The sequence below is a fragment of the Rhinatrema bivittatum genome, chromosome 11, assembly GCF_901001135.1.
Source record: "Rhinatrema bivittatum chromosome 11, aRhiBiv1.1, whole genome shotgun sequence".
Lineage (NCBI taxonomy): Eukaryota > Metazoa > Chordata > Amphibia > Gymnophiona > Rhinatrematidae > Rhinatrema > Rhinatrema bivittatum.
The window spans coordinates 21,064,871-21,085,911 of record NC_042625.1 but is presented as its reverse complement, the minus strand read 5'-3'; the positions used below and the strand labels follow the sequence as shown (position 1 = coordinate 21,085,911).

Sequence of the window (21,041 nt, the reverse complement as noted above, 5' to 3'; positions counted from 1 at the left end):
ATTTAACCTCAGAGGATTGCATGATTTTTCCATTTGTAAGCAACAGGCAAAACCCAAAAGACTAAAGATAGAACAGAATATCTACTGGAAATCAAATCTCTCTTTCTACCAAGGTATTATCCTCTGGCAATCAGGAGAAAATGGCCTTTAATCTAATCAGAGTCTCTTTCTATCCAATTAATGCCTTGTTGAGAGCCAGGCCTCAGACTGGACAGGGCATTAAGCAGCTGCTCAGGAAGCCCATTAGCAGTAATTGCTCCTCAGGGGAGTTGGTCAATGCCTCTTTCTGCTTCCTCCCCTCTCCCCTAACACCATAAATCCCATTAACTTCCCGCCCTGCCACACCAGAAGCTGGAAGGGCTGAGGGGTTCTGCCTTAACCTGAAATGTAAGGTGTGGCAGCTTCACTGCTGCTGTACATCTTAGATCCCAACTGCTTTTCACAGTCCAGTTGTGGGTGGGAAAAGCTGTCTGATGATGGCGACTTTCCCCAAACAACAGGTCTGGCGCTGCGGGAACCAGACTGCTACCTCTGAATATTGAGGCCACTTGCCTAGGATTGCTCTATCCTGGGGGGGAGGGGATTACTTAACAGTATTAGAAATAGATGCTAAAGTTATTTTTTTGTTTTGTTTTAAATAAAACCCAAATATTTGGTGAGAAAACTTAATTCTTGCTGTTGTATCTGGCAGTTTGTTTACACATACTATAGAAAACTGTTCTCTCATAGAAGCCTGAGGTAGTATTAACTTATATTTCAGTGCAGCAAAGCCATATATCTTTGGGCATCAATATTAACATTTGAAATCTGGTAAAAGTAAAAGTTATCTAGTGGGTGAAAGGATGAAACAGAGCAGTCTTAAATAAAGTCACCCTAAGATGCTGCTCACCCCTGCTGAAGTGAACGACGCAAGAAAAGAAACGTCACATTAGTAATTAATACCGTGTCACGCCGTTAGGGAACTCACAGTGCTTTATAACAAGGAAACTTGGTGGTGGCTGTGGTGAAAGCTGCCCATGGCGGGCAGCTTTCACCACAGCCTCAAGCTGGGATGTGCCCTCAAAAAACAAAAGGAATGTTTGAAAGGTTCAGAATAAAGCAGACGACAAGGCCTGAAGCCCTGGCCAAGAAGCAGCAAAGCAGAATATTTTCCAGAATCTAAAGGAACAAAATGTTAATGGTAAATAGGATCTGTAAAGAATAATAACATTAAAAGACTGTATTACAAAAGCTTCTATCATGCACCATATAGGAAATTTTATAGCCCAATCAGTGGCTCGTGGAAGCTTTTACCGCCACAGAATTGTTTGTAATGTTAAAGAAAGGCCAGGACTGCTTTTGTTGATTTCTTAGTTTTACTTCTTTTGACAAGCAATGTTTTTCAGAAGCTCTATCTACAGTATGGCAGCAGTCTCAGGATCCCATCTGCAGACAGTGTCACACGCACATCAGTACTCATCTCCGCAGTGCACGTCCCACGTGTTTCTACCCCCTGGGTACCGTCCGCATGAGAAGCCTGTAAACTGTTGTGAAAGAGGAATCCCTCTGCTCAAGCAGCACGAGGCACGGGGCGTCTTCCGGCTCCTTCCTGGGGTGTGGAAGAATATCTGCAGGATAAAATTCTGCCCTTTCCATCTTGCCTAGGACAAGGCCAATTCCCTCTCTAGAACGGCGATGCCTCCGGCTTATCCATCAGGGATTTGATCCAGCTGGTCCCGTTGATCAGTTTTGTGGTGGCTATAATATACTCTGTCCCGCCGTCTTCCATCTGGGAGAGAAACCGAAGGGCCGCAATCTCTGCATAAGCCACGCCTCCCAGGAAAAACACCAGCGTCACTTTGTTTTCTCCTTGTTGACCTGGAGAAAAATAGACACAGAACAATATACAGAAATTAGAACAATATTCTTTCCACCCGCCAGCAAGGAAAAGTCATCCCGAGCGTTCTTCCGTGAGCCATCCTTTAGGAAAGGATTACAGGGTAATCTGTTACTAAACTCTGCTCTGGGCTTGTTTTTAATATTTGCTTACACTTTTGGGCAGGGTAAAACAGGGCATTCCTCCAGGTGAAGACTCGGATTAACGGTTTGGAGCGAACGTGTGCAATGATCAGAACTGAACAGGGCTGACTTTTGTACTGCAGGTATCCAAAAAGGCGAGCGCTCAAGCCAAGACCTTTCCCCAGGGAGGCGCAATTTGCAAACTTTGGTTTTTACTCATCCCAACAGAGTCCAACCAATCAAGGATTGTGATCAAAGCGGAACGGCAGCTTCCCGGGATATGTTCCGGCCCGGCCTAGCCTTACTGAACTGTAATTGCTAAAATCTGCGACGGTGACTTTCAAACCGGCCCGCGCCAGGGACGTGGATATTTTGTAACCGGGGCTTGTATTTGTGCGCATGCTATAAAATAGCCTGGTCGCTTGCACGCGTGCGCGCAAATCCCGCTTCTACCGCGTTAAGCGGGGGCTTTTAAAAAGTGGCGTGTGCCCACGTCATTGCCAGTTTCACCAGTTCCTATGTGCAGTTAACAGGTTTCTCCAACCTCCCCCTCCCCCCCCAGGTTTGACAGCCGACACTCTCCCCAGTTACCCCAGAGCCTTTAAACCCCTCAGAAATGGCTCGATCTTTTTAGGACTCACACCTCCTCCACAGCAGAAGTAAAGTTATGCGCACATCTCTTCATCAGGCCCAGCAATGCCCACACCCCGCTCGTTTTTGGAAACTTTTGAGATGTGCACGCCGTGGCATTTCTGTGAGCAAATGGCACTTTTTAAAATAGGGTTGGTGCGCACCAGCCCGACGCCAGGCTTTTTAAAATTCACCTATAAATTTCAGCCTCTCTGCAGTAATGGTAAAAACAAGCTTTGGGACTTTAACATTTTAAAAGTTTATTATTTGTGGCCCATGGCAGACAGATTAATGCAAACACCTTGGCTTCAACTGGGTCCTGAGGGCATAGGGAGACAAACGAGGCTCTAAGTGGCAGATGAAATTTAACGTGGGCAAGTGGAAAGAGATGCTCATTGGGAAAAATAATCTGAACTATAGGTACACCATGCTGGAGTCAGCACCCAGGAAAAGGACCTTGCAGCCATTGGGAACAATACTTTGAAATCTGCAGCTTAGTGTGTGGCAGCGGCACATAGAATGTTAGGACTTATTCGGAAAGGAATGGAGAATAAACCTGAGAATATCATAACGCCTCCGCATTGATCTATGGTGTGATCGTACCTTCAGTACTGTGTGCAAGTCTGGTTGCCCCTTCCTAAGAAAGATGTAGCAGAACTAGAAAAGGTAGAGAGACGGGCAACAAATATGATAAAAGGGCTGGAATTATAGGCAGCAGAAAGCGGGGGGCACAGGGGCCATGGCTCTCCCCAAAATTCAGAACGACTGCTCCCCCCGCCCTTCTAAAGTTTCATCTGACTCCCTATTTACCGAGCATATCTAGAAGCTTGTATTGTTTGATGTTTGGAGAGAAATGGTGATGGTTCTGTTTTTCCATTGTTGCACTGCAAACAAAGTCTGGCTTGTTGCAGTTTCTGCATATTTCTATTTGTACTTTATGGTCTCTCTATTCTGTATTGGAGAAGGGTTTGGCTGTGCTCTGCATGAGTGACGGGGGGGGGGGGGGGGCGGCATTCTGCTACTGGGCAGTTTCTGTTCTTTTTTCCTGATCGGATGTACGCCTTAAGCCCTGTAGTAATACTTGCAATGTTGCACTTCCTGTTTGAATGCTGGCTGTTATTTTGATATGGGAGGTTTAGTATACAGTACTTGTAGTTCAGTTTCCTTACGGATTTCTGAAGGCCAAGCGCCAAACCTAACGCACTTTACTAAAGACCTGATACCATATGGGCTCCAAGTGTCTTTTACAAGGCTTCCTCAATGGCACCACAGCAGTATATGTAAATATAATATACATGTGGCTGTGATAATTTTACCTCACAAGACTACTCTGAAAGTCCTTTTTCATGTAAAATGTATTATCAATGCATAATTATTAATTGCGTATGTTGAAGGGGCTGTAGGATTCATCTAGGGTGCCTAATACCCTTGCATCCACCCTTAGACATATAAGCCCTCACCATTCACCATCTCCCCCTTTCCCAGGGGACAAATGCTGGGGTGACCTACCAAGGTGGGCTTGGAAGTTCTTTTTAAGCAGGCGAGTGGGACTGTTTTGATCTCTGCAGACCACATTTTCTTGGTCTCCGATTACATCTCTTTATTACTCTACGTTCTCTCTTTCCATACATAGTACAGAAGCGTCGCTTACTACTGACATTTCTGCAGGCAGAGAGAAGAGTCCCTAGCGTTTTTTTTTAACATTAAGTATTTTATTGGAAGGACTGGGAATGAATAATTCTAATGTAAGATTTATTTAAAGAATGTACATAAGAAAGAATGAAATTAACCGTAATTATAAAGTAAGAAAATAGCAGTAGGAGTGGAGCTGCGCTCCGCTGCCCCTGAATGGAGCGGCTCCCTTAGAGAAGGTATGACATAGGTTTATAAAATTATGTGGTTAACAGGAAATGCTATTTTATACTATCAAACAGTACTAGGGGATATTGTATGAAACTGACAAGTAGCAGATTTAAAACAAAATTGCTTATCCCTGGGTGTGAGCAACAAGGAATGGATCCACTCTTTGAGAGCTGCCAGGTCCTTCCTACTGATCTGGATTGGACACGGTCGGAGATAGGATTCTGGGCTCGTTGGGCCTTTCCTCTGACCCAACATGATCCATGACTTTTATGCAAGATGACAGAGTGTCTTGAACTCATGTCTTGTGACTTCTCCCGAATCACTGTTCCTCTACTTACAAACTAAAGATTTTCAAACAACGTAGAGGGTTACGGACCATAACTGCAATCCCATCAAGTACTGCTCATCCCAGATGAGCTCCAAGTCTGAGCTTGCTGTAAGAAGGGACACACTGCTGCCTCCTAGGCATTCATTCCTTCCTGGCACTAAGCCAAGCCTTAAAAGCTATTTTACGCCCCATGCTTACGCTTCTTCAGCAGTCCCACAGGTAACGGCTGCCTCTCTTCAAAGTGAGGTCCTGGGAGCATCTTCAGAACTTCTTCAATGCTCCGCCAACCCGGTCGAGCCAGCAATTGGGCCAGGCGCACACTTAAAGGGGCATAACCACTGTACACGTAGGATATATCACTGGGATTCTGTGCAACAGAGAATGGAGCAACAGTCACTGGCAGCAGAAGATCAAGAGCTACAGACAGATAATCCTGCGTACTTACAACATTATATGCAACTGAAGATGAGCTTCAATAGCAAAATATTTGGTCTTCAGATTTCTGAGAAATTAACATATTAAAGATTTGTGATACAACCAGGCAATTTTTTTTTCATTTTAATTCTACTGTCTACAGTCCCCACTCCCTAGACAGTACATCCCTCCCTGAGCATGACTAGCCCAGACAGATGGGGGCTCCAATCCTGGATCCTGCACACAGGCTACAGCTTGAGCCCTGGGGTTAAACCATGATCAAGCAAATTCTCTGTTTGGGTGCATTATCTTTAAAAAAAAACAAAAACCAGGAAACACTCCAGTAGTTTTCTAAGGTTAGCCCACTGCAGACAGTGGGTGTCACACAGTGAGTAATTCATACATCACAGGTCAGCAGAGCTCAGAACAGTGGTGTGAAAAATGGGAAATATTAGGTGAGGATGGATCAGTGCCAAGTGCAGGACGGGAAGGAATAAGGCGAGGGACCGTGCAAGATGGAATTACTGCTGAGTGCAGGAGGGGAAGGAATAAGGCGAGGGACCGTGCAAGATGGGATCACTGCTGAGGGCAGGAGGGGAGGGAGTAAGGCGAAAAACCATGCTGGCTAATGTAACAGGGAGGTAATTGGCTCTTTCTCCTGGTGCACCCCATTCACAGCGCTGACAGTACCTGTTCATTCACTTCCTCCACCCACAGGCGTAGGGTTTTCCGGATGGTCGGGTAATTGTTTCTACTGCTGCCTTGAGGTTTCAAGAGCCCAGCTTTTTCAAGGTTGTTCAAGGTTAATAGATATTCGTAGCCATATGTCTGCAATAAAATAGTTTCTTTAATATGACAACTACAATCCTGTTAAAGATATATGAAAATTCAGCGTGGAGCAAATTTGAACCTAGGGATTTAGGTTACAGCAACAAACAGGATACAAACTTTTTTTTGCTGATTGACGAATGTTAATGATAATGTGTAGCCTCCTGCCTACTGAGTCAAAATCTTCATGTTAGGTTTTACTTCCTCCCTAGTTAACAGTCCAGCATAATAATAAATGGTTAACTTGGCACAGCACTGTGCACACCAAATAATACTATTTAAGAGAGGCAGGAGGAGAAGAGGAAAATTGGTTCTTACCTGCTAATTTTCGTTCCTGAAGTTCCATGGATCAGTCCAGACGAGTGGGTTTATGCAGCCCTACCAACAGATGGAGGCAGAGAACAAAACTTTGAGGCCCTGCTACATAACCAAGAGTGCCACCTGCAATCCCTCAGTATTGACCTGTACCCAAGCCAAGATGTCTACCTCAACAAATCCCAATAAAGTTTGGGTGAACAGAAATGTAAAGTTGGACCCCCCTGCAAACTAGGCCCCCTTGATTTAAAACAACAGCTATACCAGACTATGATTACTTCTTACTCTGAGTCAATCATAAACCAGCTCAGCAACATCCAGAAGTGAGGAAGCCTTTTGACAGGTGGCGCTGGGTCTCTGGACTGATCGGTGGTACTTCAGGAATGAAAATTAGCAAGTAAGAACCACTTTTCCTTTCCTGTTCAAACCCCGGATCAGTTCAGATGAGTGGGATGTACCCAAGCCCCTCTGTTCTGGGTGGGAACTCGAAAGACCCGCGCACAACACACTTTCCCCAAACATTGCCTCTTATTGGGCTCGCACATCCAAGCGGTAATGTTTGGTAAAAGTGTGAAGAGAAGACCACATCGCCGCACGACAGATCTCCTGTGGAGAGAGCAGCTGACACTCCGCCCATAAAGCTGCCTGCACCCTAATGGAATGCGCTGTCAACTCCTCAGGCACCGACTGGCCCTTATAGATTAGGCTGACGTTATCTCTTTTAACCATCGAGCAATAGTGCCCTTGGTAGCCTTATTTCCTTTCTTTGCTCCACTGAACAGTACAAACAGATGATCTGATCTCTGAAAGGCATTTGTCACCTTGAGATATCGCAAAAGAACTCGATACACATCCAATCTCCCTAGCCATTGGAGTATCGGCCGTCAAGTTCGGAAAGGCTGGAAGCTCAACGACCTGATTAAGGTGAAAGGAAGATACCACCTTTGGCAAAAATGAAGGAACCGTACAGAAAGAAATGCCATCTTCCAAAAAGTGGAGGAAAGGATCCCTCCACGACAATGCTTGCAGCTCAGATATTCGCCTAGCTGAGCAGATGGCCACCAGGAAAACAGGGCTAAATCCTTCAATGATGCCCTCCATATTAGCTTGAAGGGAGGGATCACACAGTACCCAAAGAACCAAATTCAGATACCAAGCCGGAGAGATCTTCCGCATCGGAAGGTGCAGACGTTTTGTTCCTTTAAGAAAATGAACCACATCCAGATTAAACGCCAATGGTCTACCCTGAATGTTGCCATGAAGGAAACCCAAGGCTGCTGCTACTTGGACCTGAAGGGAATTATAGGCCAAGCCCTTCGCTAAACCACTCTGTAAAAAGGCCAGGACCTGAGGAATATCCACCTTTAAAGGCTGCACCCTGTTCTGCAAACATCAAGCTTCGAAGACTCTCCACCCTTGGACATAAGCCATTGAAGTGGAAAGTCTCCTTTCCTGAAGCAAAGTAGCAAGTACCGGCTCCGAATAGCCCTTCAAATGGAGTCGCTGTCTTTCAAAAGCCAAGCCGCTAGACAGAAGCGATCCTCCTGGTCTGAAAATACGGGTCCCTGCCACAGCAATTCCAAGAGGTGAGACAAGCGAATGGGATTGTCTATCGTCAGACGCAGTAGGTGTCCAAAACACGGCCGACACAGCCACTTGAGCACCACCAGATTTCACCCTGCCCGGATGAAGTTCGATGGGCTGCAGAACTCGACCTACGAGAGCCCATGAGGGAAACTCGTACAGCAGCAGGTGCGCCAGCCACGGTTGAACGAGAGTGTCTATGCCCTCTGACCTGACCTCCCTTCTGCAACGGAAAACCAATCCACTGGCATTCGCTGGAATTGCCATGAGGTCCACCACTGGTCTGCCCCACCTGTGCCTGCAGCAAGGTGAAGGCCTCTGCCGACAACTCCCACGCCCCCGGATCCAGATGCTGACTGCTGAGAAAGTCTAACTGCACATTATCTACTCCGGCCACATGAGAAGCAGCTATCCGCACCAGATGTTTCTCCGCCCATCCAAACAATTCTTGTGCCTCTAGCGCCACCAGGCAACTCTTCGTGCCGCCCTGCCGATTGATGTATGCCATTGTCGTTGCACTGTCAGAGAACACACACACCAGCTTGTCCTGGATTAGCGGAAGAAACGCTAACAAAGCCTTGCACACCGCCCTAGTTTCCAGCCGATTGATGGACCAAGTCACCTCTTCCGGCGACCACTGACCTTGGGCTGATTTTCCCTGACAAATCACCCACCAGCCTGAGAGGCTGGCATCCGTGGTCACTAACACCCAGTCGGGCACTTCTAGATCCATCCCTTTCTCCAGACTACGCCGAGACAGCCATCATGAAAGACTGGACCTGACAACTTCCAGCAATGGTAAAGGAAGCTGAAAATCTTCCGACAGCAGGTTTCAATGAGATAAATGAGCCCCCTGCAGAGGACGCATGTGAGCAAAGGCCCATGGCACCAAATCCAGCGTAGACACCATGGATCCAAGCACCTGCAGGTAATCCCAAACCTTGGGAACCGACAGGTCCAGTAGCCGAAGAACCTGACTCTGCAACTTGACGATTCTCTCCATAGTCAGAAACATCTTCCCTGGTCAGGTATTGAAGCGAGGTGCCAGATATTCCAAGGATTGGGTCGGCTCCAGATGACTCTTTGCAAGGTTCATCATCCAGCCCGATGCCTCCAGATGCCGCAGTACCTGCTGGATCGAGTGAGCACACTCCACCTCCGACTTTGCCCGTATCAGCCAATCATCCAGGTACAAGTACTCCAGGATACCTTTTCTTCCTGAGAGCCGCCGCCATTACCATCATCACCTTTTTGAAAGTGTGTGGCGCTGTCGCAAACCCAAAGGGAAGAGCTCAAAACTGGAGATGTTCCCCCAGTACCACGGACCTCAGTCTGAATGGGGATATGCAGGTAGGCTTCTGACAAGTCCAATGATGCCAGAAACTCCCCTTTGTGTACCGCCTACACCATGCGCAACATCTCCATCCGAAAACGCAACATCTGGAGGGCAGCATTGACTTTCTGTAGATTGAGAATGGGCTGAAAAGTCTCCTCATTTTTGGGCACCACACGATGTACATGGAGTATCGACCCTGCCCCCTTTCCAGAGGCGGCACTGGAACAATGGTGTGCAGGAGCTGCAGATGGTGCAATGTCTCCCGCACGGCCTCCTGCTTGCTCTGAGAGACACAGTGGGAGATTAGAAAGGCATCCATGAGAGGCAGAAATTTTTAGAGCATAGCCTTCTCTCACCACCTGAGACTCTCCGGTCCAACCTGAGCTTGGTTCACTCCTCGTAAAAGAGGGCCAGCCTCCCTCCAATAGCCTCCAGAGAGGAGTGGACTAGCACGCCTTCATTGTCCAATCTTGCTTCGCCCCCATCTTGGGACCCACTGTCCCTCGGGGGCTTGCGTTGGGCTCAAAAAGACTGCTGTTGGCCAGAACTCTGCTTTGGGGCAGCTGGTGCCAGACTCCTGCCAGCACGAAACCTCCTTGCCTCCTGAAATGGAGAGTGCGGAGGAAAAAACTTCTTGGGGTTCTTCTTGTCCTCAGGCAACTTATAACCTTTCAACTCCCCCAATTGTTTCATGAGCTGTTCCAGATCCTCCCCAAACAACAGCTTGACCTTAAAGGGATCTGCCCACACATCCGCTGACCAATTTCGTAACCACAGGAGTCTCCCTGCAGTTACCGCCGAGACCATACTTCTGGCGGAAGTCCAAATCATATCGTACAAGGCATCCGGCACACATAGGCTGCTCCCCAGCCGTCTCCACAGCCGTCCCCGACCTCTTATTGTGCTCCTTCTGCACCCAGCACAAACAGGGTCTCTGCATCATGACTCCCGCAAACCGCCGCATGCAGGCTCAAAGCTGAAACTTCAAACAGCCTCTTAAGGAGGATTTCTAGTTTACGATCTTGAACATCCTTCAAGGCGGCGGCGCCTGCCACCGGGATAGTAGTCTTCTTGGTAACTGCGGATACTGCAGCATCCACCTTGGGAATCTTCCATGACTCCAGAGTCTGTTCCGGCAAGGGATATAATTTGGCCATGGCTCTGGTTACCTTCAAGCCTACCTCGGGAGCCTCCCGATCCACCTTCTTTACCATCTTAGGCAACAGGAAAGTCTTAGGGGGTCCAGGACTGGGTTCACCCCCTCACTGTCCGACGACTCCTGAGCGACCTTAATCCCCAGCTCTTCCAGAACCTGGGGGATCAGTGGGCCCAACTCCTCCCTGCAGAACTCCTCCCTGCGGATCCACCTGAGGATCGTCCTCATCTGCAGCCGGAATCTCATCCAGATCCTGCATAGGATCCCGTACAGCATTAATAGGATCCTGACCCAAATCCTGTAATGGATCCAGCAACGTACCAGCAGGGTTCCTGCCCAGATCCATCGGTCCTCCTCGCCCCTGATCCAGATCATCCATCTCAGACATGTCTTTGTCCACCGCGGACCTCTTGAGACCCAAAAGCCTCAGGAACCCTCTGGACTCCGGCTGCCTAGGCTTTTTTGCCGCCCGGGACTTCCTAGGCAAAGACCGCTTGGTCCCAGCTCCCATCCTGGCCAAATGCATCAAAAGGAGAAAACCCGGAGAAAACGTTTCCAGATTTGACGGAGAAAGGTCCGGATCCGCATTCCCCCGCACCTGTTCCCAGCAGGGTTTTGTTCTGCAGGAAAAAATGTGGAAGGGGAGTCCCGAGGTCCTGAAGCAGCAGCCTGGCTCCCAGCACACGTGCACAAAACAGCTGCCGGTTCCTCAGACTCCCCCAGTGCCTCCAAAACCTGCCCCATCGAACACAGGCTCCTGCCATCCCCTCCGGGCCGCCTGCGGAGGTCCCCGCCCCTCCTGAGACGCATTCCCTGCAAAACACGGTCGAATCGAGGTGAGAGTGCCTTGAGCGGCAGCCATGGCAAACTTTCCCCCACACAGTGCAGGAGGTGCCATGCAGGCAAAAAAAAAAAAAAAAAAGAGACCTAAAAATAAACCCTGCCCGCAGGAGCACTGCAGGCGGTGCTGTCCGGTGCTGAACAAGCACTCGGCTCCAACACAGCTCCGACATACACGGTGATTCAATCCCGCTCACCTACAGCTGCCTCCTGGCAGCGAAAACTGAACTCAGCCGGTGAAGCACAGTCTATGAACTGCTCCATCCCCTTCCAGTCCTTTAAGCTTTTTTTTTTTTTTTTTTTTTTTTAAACTCACTTAAAGGGACACACACACAGAAGGGAAAGAAAAAATTGAAATGCTGAGCCCAGCAAGGCGATAAGGACCAAGAGCAACCGACAATCACCCCCCCCCCCCCCCCCCCCCGAAGACAAGGGCCGAGCTACCCCAGGAATCACCAACCCCCTGCTCGCCCTGTTCTACCCGAGGGATGGCCCACGAAGGTACTTAACACCTTGGGGAGCCAAAATCTTCTCTCAAATCTTTTCCTTTTTTTTGTTTTTGAAAACTCCAAACTGCAGGTTTGCACCTCTGCCATCTGCTAAAGACAGAGAAATACTGAGGGACTGCAGGTGGCACTCTCGGTTATGTAGCAGTGCCTCAAAGATTTGCTCTCTGCCTCCATCTGCTGGTAGGGATGTATAAACCCACTCATCTGGACTGATCCAGGGTACGAACAGGAACCAATGTTTGGGCACAGGGAATATGTTAAGACTCCTGGAGTGTAGCAGTCCGGGCTGCTCCTGTTTTTACTATGAGCTCTGTCATGCCTGAACATGTAAGTCGGCCATAGATATGCTTCTGTATGCAAATATTTAATTAAAAATACTCAGGTGAAGCTAACTGCTTTCAAGGTAAAAACTGGAACAGCTTAAATTGCTATTCATCTGAAGTCTCAAAATAATCTGTTGATCATAATTTATTCATAATGAAACCTAATCCCAATTTAATCTGCCAATGTGGTTTCATTGCTGGATATATTATGGGATACATGTTTAAGACAATCAGCAGCCACAGAGACAACGGAGTGACCTCGGCTGAGTCCTCTGACCTGCAGGATCTCTCTCTTGTAGTAATCCAGAACTTTTTGCTTAAGTCCATTGTTACACACAGACTGGAGACAGACCAGCCGTAAGATCTTAATCAGTGGGTCCTTCTGAGAAATGCAGTCCTCTATGTAACTGTTAACCTTGATTAAAAAACAAAAAACACAACAGTATAAGCGTGCTGTCTGGTAACATTCAGTGGTTGCAGGCAGGGTAATAAAGAGTTGGTCTCTGTCTGTTTCCTAGTCAGAACAATATTAATCTTTATAAAGCTTTCATGAGAGGTCTGGCAGCATCAAACATGTCTTCTTGAGATAAGTATCGTTACACTTGGAAAATATATGGAGGAAGTGACTGTGTTGCATTGATACTATTGATTATTTCGGATTTTCCCATGATTGATGTATTACTAACATTGAAGTTCCTTAAGGCTTGGCAATATATAATTGCAAGCGTCTTTTACAAAAACTGAAGTAAATACCCAAAAATATTGGAGTTATAGATAAAGTAATGTGACCTATGACCAAGTGTGAGTTTGATTGATTGACAAACTCCTTGCGTATGGGTCCTACCAATCAAATTATAAAAGTCTAAGTGATTTGATTGAATGTGTGGCTAAGTGAAATGATATAAAAGCAAAACCAGTGAAACCAATTGTATTTTTGTACAAAGACTGAATGTAACATCATCTTTACTCTGACAATCAGAATTCTTTGTATACCTCTGATTTTCAGGAAGAGGCCATACAAATTCATACACACATTAAAATATATGTATAGCGAGCTACTATAAACCAGGTTCCTGGCCCCATGAGCTTATCATGTGTTGGCGCCTTAGAATGTGGACTGAGCTACATCTGGATCTAAATGAAGTGTTTTGGACCTGTCAAAAAAGGGTTTTCAACTCTGCAGAAGCTGCAAGCTGTTGCAGCCAAGGTAAAGGAATATAAAAATATATCAAAAACCCCTGTGTGCTTGCCTGTGAACAACAAATGTTCTGCAAGAGCCAGCATCCAGCACTCGCAGTGTTAACAAGTTGGAAAAGGGCTGCACTGTTTAGCCTGCCTAGAGAACAGCACTGCATAGCCAGCAGAGGAGGAAGCCCATTTAAGGTAGAAAAGGCACAATTTGGCTGGCTCTCTCTGTGCACGTGGGACAGCCCTTCTCTCCACTTCAGCCTTTCAGCTGAAGTCAAGCACAAACCCTTGCAGGCAGGCAGGTACTGGGAAAGAAAACCTGGTGACTAAGAGACGAACACCCGCTCCACTTTCTGTTTCGCACCAAGCTCCGCAGGAGTGAGAGAGAGAGAGAGAGAGACACCTTCCACACCCTGCAGTGCTCAGCTCCCCCATCAAGAGGGCTGGGCTCCTTCATTTTCTTGATTGCTTTGTCTCCACACAATGTTGTCTTTGGGACAGGGTGCACACCCTTTACAAACTCCTGACACTGAGGTGGATCTCCCCCCCCCCCCTCCCTTTTATTTTATTTTTTTAATACTCAGGGGTAAAAACTATTTTTGACAGCTCTGTACACTTCACTGCTTTCTCCCCCAACCTTTCCCTATTAGCATTCCTTATTTTTTCCCACTTATACGAGTAGGTTGGCTGCCCCGGCTAACAGGCCATAACCCAGTGTTATTTTTGCATTGCTTGATATAAAATAAGAAAATTGCAAGCTTATATTATACTTCACTACTGTACTTTTTCCCATTTAATGTTCTGGTTGGATTTACTGTCTGCTTATACAGTACCAGTAAAAGGGTTAATTACTGTTTTATTCTGGTGTGATGATTTTATCAGGTCTGTGGTGCCACTAGTGAGAGATTGTTTGGGAAGGGCACAGAGTTGTGGTACTGGGGTGGCTGGGACCCTGTCTCATCCCCCACTCAGGCAATGAAGCCGAAGATAAAACATATTAGCAAATATAATTTCCCATGGGGTACTTCCCACCAAGCATGGAGTAATTCATAGTTCGGACCAAAGCAGGCCCACAGATGCACCTCTAGTCGCCAGCCTGGACAGTGTACTGAATGTTACTTCCCACTGTACGTGTAGTCTAGAAATGGGTACAGATAACATCATATACAACTATTTTAAGACTGTGAAAAGCTCATTAAAAAAAAACAAACATGCATGAAGGAAGAATCTGGTTTTTCACTTACTTTATCTGTGTCTATTCCTGTCATAAATTCTTGCTCCACAGTTAAATTATCACGAAAAGCTTCTGAGGCTAAAACAGATAGAAAAAGGATTACGGTAGTGAAGCAGCATCTGGCTAGAACCACCACCAAAACACAGCAGCACTGTGCTCTGGGTTACCTGCTGTCTGTGGAAAAAGGATTTCCTTTGATCAGCAGATTTTTCAACAATGCTCCGCATTCTTTACTCCAGCTGTTGTCTGCTGCCGTTCTCTGGCTCCAAAAATAATACAGGAATACCAGAAGGTGGCGTGGCCTAGACCAAGCTTTCCCAAACTCGGCTTCCAGGACTTCTAAATCGGGATTTTGGTTTGCAGGCGCTCCCAAGTGAGCATTCATGAGCTACATTTGCATGCATGGCCTAATCTGTAATCCACTTAGAATAGTTGTCATAGTGATGGGCAGATTACAAAACTTTTAAATAAATAAATATGACCCATACAAATTAACATATTATGGTAAGGCCGGTTGAGGATCCCAAGCAATGAATTTGGAGAACACTGTTCCTTATTTGTCCAACTAGATCTCAGTACCACCCTGGCTTCCTTGTTCCTTCTGAGCTGCCATAGCTGAGGTATCAGAAAACTAATGTAAAGCCATGTGCCCCAGAGACGGCTGCATGCACTAACCTAAATTACTGTAAATCATAAAGCATGCCAAGATACCATTTGTAAACTTAAAGCCCCAAATTATTATTAATAATAATAATACTGTTACACATTAGATGGGATTGTCTACAAAGGAGGGAAAGGCCTGCCATACCCATATAGCACATCATAGTCTCAGGAGACTATACAAAGGAAACTTGGTTCTTACCTGCTAATTTTCATTCCTATAATACCACAGATCAGTCCAGACAAGTGGGTTTATGCATCCCTACCAGCAGATGGAGGCAGAGAACCGAGAGTGCCACCTGCAGGCCCTCAGTATTGCCCTGTACCCAAGCCAAGATGTCTAACTCCAAACCTCCAGGATCTCTTCCTCTAAAGAGCTGGGGGACAAGTTGAAACTCCCAACCAAACTGACCCTTGAACAATGGGATCTTGCATCCCAAATAAACAAAAACTATATACAATTATATTCTGCAGTATAAATTTAAATCCTGTATCTAGAATCAGGAGAGGTCTTTCGAGAATAATCATAACGGGCTGGGAGCCTGGACTGAGTTGTGGTATTCCAGGAATGAAAATTAGCCCCTCTGATATCTGCTGGAGTCAGAGAAATACTGGGGGATCGCAGGTGGCACACCAGTATATCTGGGGGGTGCTTTTCAGCTTTTCTCTGACTCCGTCTGCTGGAAGGGAGGCATAACAAGCAGTCTGGACTGATCCTGGTACGTACAGGGAACCAATTTTCCTTTCCTGTTCATACCCAGATCAGTCCACACAAGTGGGATGTACCAGAGCCCCTTTATACTGGGCGAGATCCCAAAAGACCTGTATGCAACACACTTTCCCTAAAGGCGTCCTCCTCTGGGGTCCTAACATTCAAACAGTAATGTTTAGTGAAAGTGTACAAAGAGGATAATGGTGCTGCCCGGCAAATCTCCTGAGGAGACACCAACTGACCCTCTGCCCAGGAGGCAGCCTGAGCCCTAGTGGAACGTGCCCGCAAACCCTCAGGGATCGGCCGGTCTTCTCAAATATAGGCTGAAACAATCGCCTCCTTCAACCAACGAGAAATCGTACCTTTCTTTGGTCCACTGAGTAACACAAAAAAATGGTCCGAGGTCCAAAAACCATTAGTCACCTTGAGATATCTTAGGAGAACCAGACACTCATCCAAATGATGAAGTTCCCTCGCATGGGGAGAATCGGGCATCAGATGAGAAAAATAATCTCTCTTTTTTCTAAACTATCAGACTGCAGGTTTGCACCTCTACCGTCTGCTGGAGTCAGAGAAATACTGAGGGACTGCAGGAGGCACTCTCGGTTATGTAGCAGTGCCTCAAAGTTTTGTTCTCTGTCTCCTCCTGCTGGTAGGGATGCATAAACCCACTCGTCTGGACTGATCTGGGATAATGAACAGGAATGACTGCTTCCTCACATCTGCTCACAGAACACTACACATTGCTGCCATGTGAAGGCTGAAATACATAGTCTGCAGCCACCAGGAGTCAAACCACAAACACTCACATTTCCTTTCCACAGTGCAGATGATCCTGTTGTTGTCCAGGTGTTTCCATAGTTAATTTATCAGGGTTTGGGGAACAGGAGGAATTACCTATGTTCTCAAGAAGAGCCACAGCTGGTGGCAATTGTAAATGTCACTTACTTGTTATAACTTTGATGAGCTCTGCAATTGACGTATGGTTGGCTAACGAACCCCTGGCCGCCTGCATGTGTGGCAGCTGCGAGACAAACTGCTTTATCTCTCCAACTGTTTTAGCATTATGCCGTTCCTTAAAAATAAAAAACAAACTCGCAGTCACAATGAATACATATCTCAAAGATGCTGAAAGCATTCATGGATGATCATCGTTGTTAAAGAAAACACATCATAAGGCAAAAACAGGTTTCTGACAAAACTGCATAAGTCAGGGATAGGCAATGTCAGTCCTCGAGTGCCACAGGCCGGTTGGGTTCTCCACACTGAACATGCACTATAGATTATCTTGCAAACCCAACACCGGAGTTGCCTACCCCTGGCTTAGACGGCAGCAGTTCACAGCACTTGGGACTTGACAGGAGAGGAATCATCCAATCTAACAGAGAGAGAGAGTCCCATGAGAACCTCAGCAGGAAATACGGACCAAGGACAAAGAATGTTTGTCCATTGGTAGTGCAGATCCTCATTTTGCACTGATCTGGCTACAGGCAAAGAACGGGGGAAAGCAGTGGCATATCAGCTTGGCACCTTGGACACATCCCATGGCCCCCTCCTCCCTGCCCCTATCCTTTGGAAATGACTAATCAGTGTCAGTATCTGGGGAAATAAGAGGCTGCCGCTGTATTAAGATTGCAAGTCAGCAGTATGTGGGGTACAGCAGGTGACCTTTAGATGACAAAATATTACTATGGCTGTAGGGTGTCCTGAGTTATGTCCGAGCTCAGCCTGCTTTCATGAACTTTATCCTGGGCAGCTGCCTTTCCCCCCATCCCCCATCCCCTGGGCAATGCCCTTAGAAAACCAACCTGAATAACTTTCGGGATGACCTGTACCCTTGGCCATCACAAGCTCAAGGGATGGAGGAGCCCCCTACTTGAAACATGCAACCCTAGCTGTCTCTGAATATGCATCCTCCGTCCACTCCCAGCTTGGACAATCCTCATAAGGAGCCCACGTCACAGGGAGGGCGGTTGTAACTCAGCAAAAGTGTGCTTGGTTCCACCATACCTCGCCTTAAAATTCCTCCGGCTCTACGGCTAACCTCTCCTCTCCCCACCGTCTGCTTTTCAAGAGCCTGGCATACAGGAAACCCTCCCTCACCCTTTCCCCCATGACTCCCATCCAGTAAATGACAGCAAAACGGTCCATCCGGTCTGTCCAGCTGAGATTCAGCTATTTGGCTGGAAGCACAGATAAAATCCCTGACACAACCCAACACCGATGTCTTTTACCTGTCCTCTCAGCCCTTATTCCCCCAGTCTTCCACACGTCTCATGCTTGTCCAAAATCTGCCGTGGTTATGGCCTCGCCTGCTAGTAGGTCATTCCAGACCTTTCATCTTGAACCTTGCTTTTCCCAACACCCAGGCCCATTCTCTGTCCTCCACAGCCACCAAGGTTAGTGAAGCTGCCATTATAAAAAAAACCAAACAACCCAAAGATCCAGCCTCCCCGTGCTCACTGAAGGTTGGGTTCTAACCCCGGTCCCTTCATGCAGGTCACCCCCAGCCTTCCTGGATGCAATGCTGTTGTGCTAGGGCTGGAAGCGTTGGAGAGAAACTCATAAGGGAAGGAACCGAGACAGCTGGCCAGTGCACGTAACGTTGCACACTGCACGGACTGGAGTATGCTGTGCAACTGGCAACTCTGTGCTTTGACCTGGGAGTAAACGGGTCCCCCCCCCCCCTCTGTGATTAAAAGTAATGCACTGCACAACTGGACTGCTAATCCAAAGTCGAGCTGTCGGAGCAGGTTGGATCACCTCAAAACTTGGAAATTAACCAAAATGTATTTTTCTTAAATAGTTTCTGCATTTGTTTCTTACTAGAACAGAGCTAACTGCTCTTTTGTTCTGTGCACTTGTAAGACGATGACTTAGTATATGCAGGCATGCTGGAGACAATGGTCACAGGGAGCTGATTTCTGAGGGCCTGTCTGCCTCACACCTCATGCCATGGTTTCGTTGGTATTTTGATTTTAGCAATATCCTCATTTCCTGGTCAATGAGATGCTAAGCTTTCTCAGGCTGGGAATGCCCTTTCCTCCTGTCCCTCTAATAATCCATGCATTGATGCATCTGTGTATCTCGTACATGAAAGCGAAAAGTAGTGCAGGGACTCTGCCAAACACCAGCCAACTCCTGGACAAGTTTGGGCAAAGAGGGTGATAATGAAGTCTGTAATTTAAATGCCCTCTGCTGCAGTGGGAATTCCCATCTCATTATCACCTATTAAATCTGGCAAGCTCTGAATTTTCTCCTCACTCTCTCTTACTCATTGTCCCCTCTTTAGGAAGTTAATACTGAACAGTAGCCCGAACTCTATTATTTCAGTGTGATAAACCACATATTACGCTTAGCGTGGTCTCATGTTTATCATGGGAGAAAAAGGGGAGGGTTATGTGCAATTTCTCATATTACTGTTTGTCAAAAAAAACAAACCCCAAAAACCATAAAAACTGTTTGAAGGAAATATTCAGGAATGTACTCCCTTTCTTTTTAAATAAAGAAACCTGAATGTAATCTGCTTTGAAATGCCGAAAAGCAGAATATAAACATTAAAATAAAGATTAAAGCAACTAGGGAGCAGCCCGATGCAGTAACAACACAGTGAACTCCGTGCTGAAGAGACAAAGAGGATGCCTGGCTGAGATCAGATACAGCGGGCACCGGTCAGTCATATCCAGCAGTGTAAACAGCTGCACGGAGTGGGGGTGGGGCAGGGAGGTTCTCCTACCTAAGGCAAGATTCTTGATGTGTGTTAAAGTTAATCCAAAGTAATGCTCGTGTGCTCGAGGAAAAGTACTGCAAAAAGAAATCCCTTGCTTAAAGTCATTAGGACCTAGAGAGGAAACAGAGTGCGTTCGTGCCTCTGTTACTGTTTAGCAAAAAGGCATGTGACAACACTGTAAACAGCAGAATTAATGGGGCAATTGTGCCAGTTATTCAGTCTCACTCCTCTAATAATAAAATGCAAGAAAACAAAAGCATTTATAGCCATCTCCCTGCCGTGCAGACCACAGAGAAGAAGAGTAATGCGGATACTTTGCCTCAAATGCTGCAGAAATGACTTTGGCTTTCTTGCTGAGCACTGGGCCAACCGCGTTGAAGTTTTTATCCCTGATCTCGGCGTAGAGCTCCTCGGCAGAATTCAGCTGAAGCTTCTTGGGCTCCGTGGGCAGCTCCTTCCCACCCTCGCTCTGCTTTTTAGGGGCAAATTTCTCCGGCGGCAGCTTCACGTGAGCTGGAAGAGAGACAGGTTCACCCAGGTCACAAGCAAAGCACGGAAGCCGAAACTGAACCCAAATCAAACCCAGCAAGACAACAACAGTTTCCACCTCTCTCAATCACTGCTTACAAAATACGCCGCACTAAATAGACACAAATTTAAGGTTAAAAAAAACAAAACAAAAACATACATAATGTATTAACCAGGCTCAGGAACTGAACCCAGGTCTCCCACATGGCAGTGGGTAACAGTACCATTGGGTCACCGGCTCAGACCCAGATCTGTCTGTTTCAATATTGTGTGGGGGGAAAAAGCAACTTCTGACATTTTATTTGCGAGTTTGCTGTACAATCCTGTACTCACTGTTCTGGATTCCATAGATTTCATCAATAAGTCCTTCATATGTAAGCTGAGTTGCCAATGGCGTTAACAGGTCTATGTTGCGATCCAGCAGCAAGACAGTGTCAAAAATTGGCAGGATTGAGTTCTGGCTGCCGGTGAACTCTCTTTTCATTCTTATCATCATGTTTACCACATGCTGAAAACAAAACACCCCAGGGGTGAGTTGGAACTCAGAGCCCAGATGCTCTGAAGAAAAATGAAATAGCTAAAAGCATTGATGTGTGTCATTTAAGTCTCACACAGTTTTCCTACAGTGGAATATGGATAAGCTACATGAGAAACTGGAAATAATTAGATTTTCTTTTTTATTTTGCACTGGAGTTTCCTGCTTTTAAGCTTCCAGCTCCACTGGAACTGGGGCTGGGATCCAACAAAGGAAAATTGGTTCTTACCTGCTAATTTTCGTTCCTGTAGTACCAAGGATCAGTCCAGACCACTGGGTTATGCCTCCCTTCCAGCAGATGGAGTCAGAGAAAAGCTGAAAGCACCTGCA

General features: G+C 46.7%; 1 protein-coding gene across 1 annotated transcript in view; it reads right to left on the bottom strand.

Annotated features, from left to right (window-relative positions):
- Positions 1-554: 554 nt before the first annotated feature.
- Positions 555-21,041, bottom strand: part of LOC115072898 (vacuolar protein sorting-associated protein 33A) — a 29,325-nt gene continuing 8,838 nt past the window's right edge. The window contains exons 6-13 of the mRNA XM_029570885.1: positions 20,510-20,684; positions 19,968-20,161; positions 16,867-16,993; positions 14,557-14,624; positions 12,402-12,539; positions 5,924-6,061; positions 5,018-5,186; positions 555-1,857 (exon numbers count right to left, since the gene is read on the bottom strand). Of these exons, the coding sequence (XP_029426745.1) occupies positions 1,664-1,857; positions 5,018-5,186; positions 5,924-6,061; positions 12,402-12,539; positions 14,557-14,624; positions 16,867-16,993; positions 19,968-20,161; positions 20,510-20,684 (1,203 nt within the window). The 3' untranslated portion in view covers positions 555-1,663. The remainder of the gene's footprint in view (positions 1,858-5,017; positions 5,187-5,923; positions 6,062-12,401; positions 12,540-14,556; positions 14,625-16,866; positions 16,994-19,967; positions 20,162-20,509; positions 20,685-21,041) is intronic.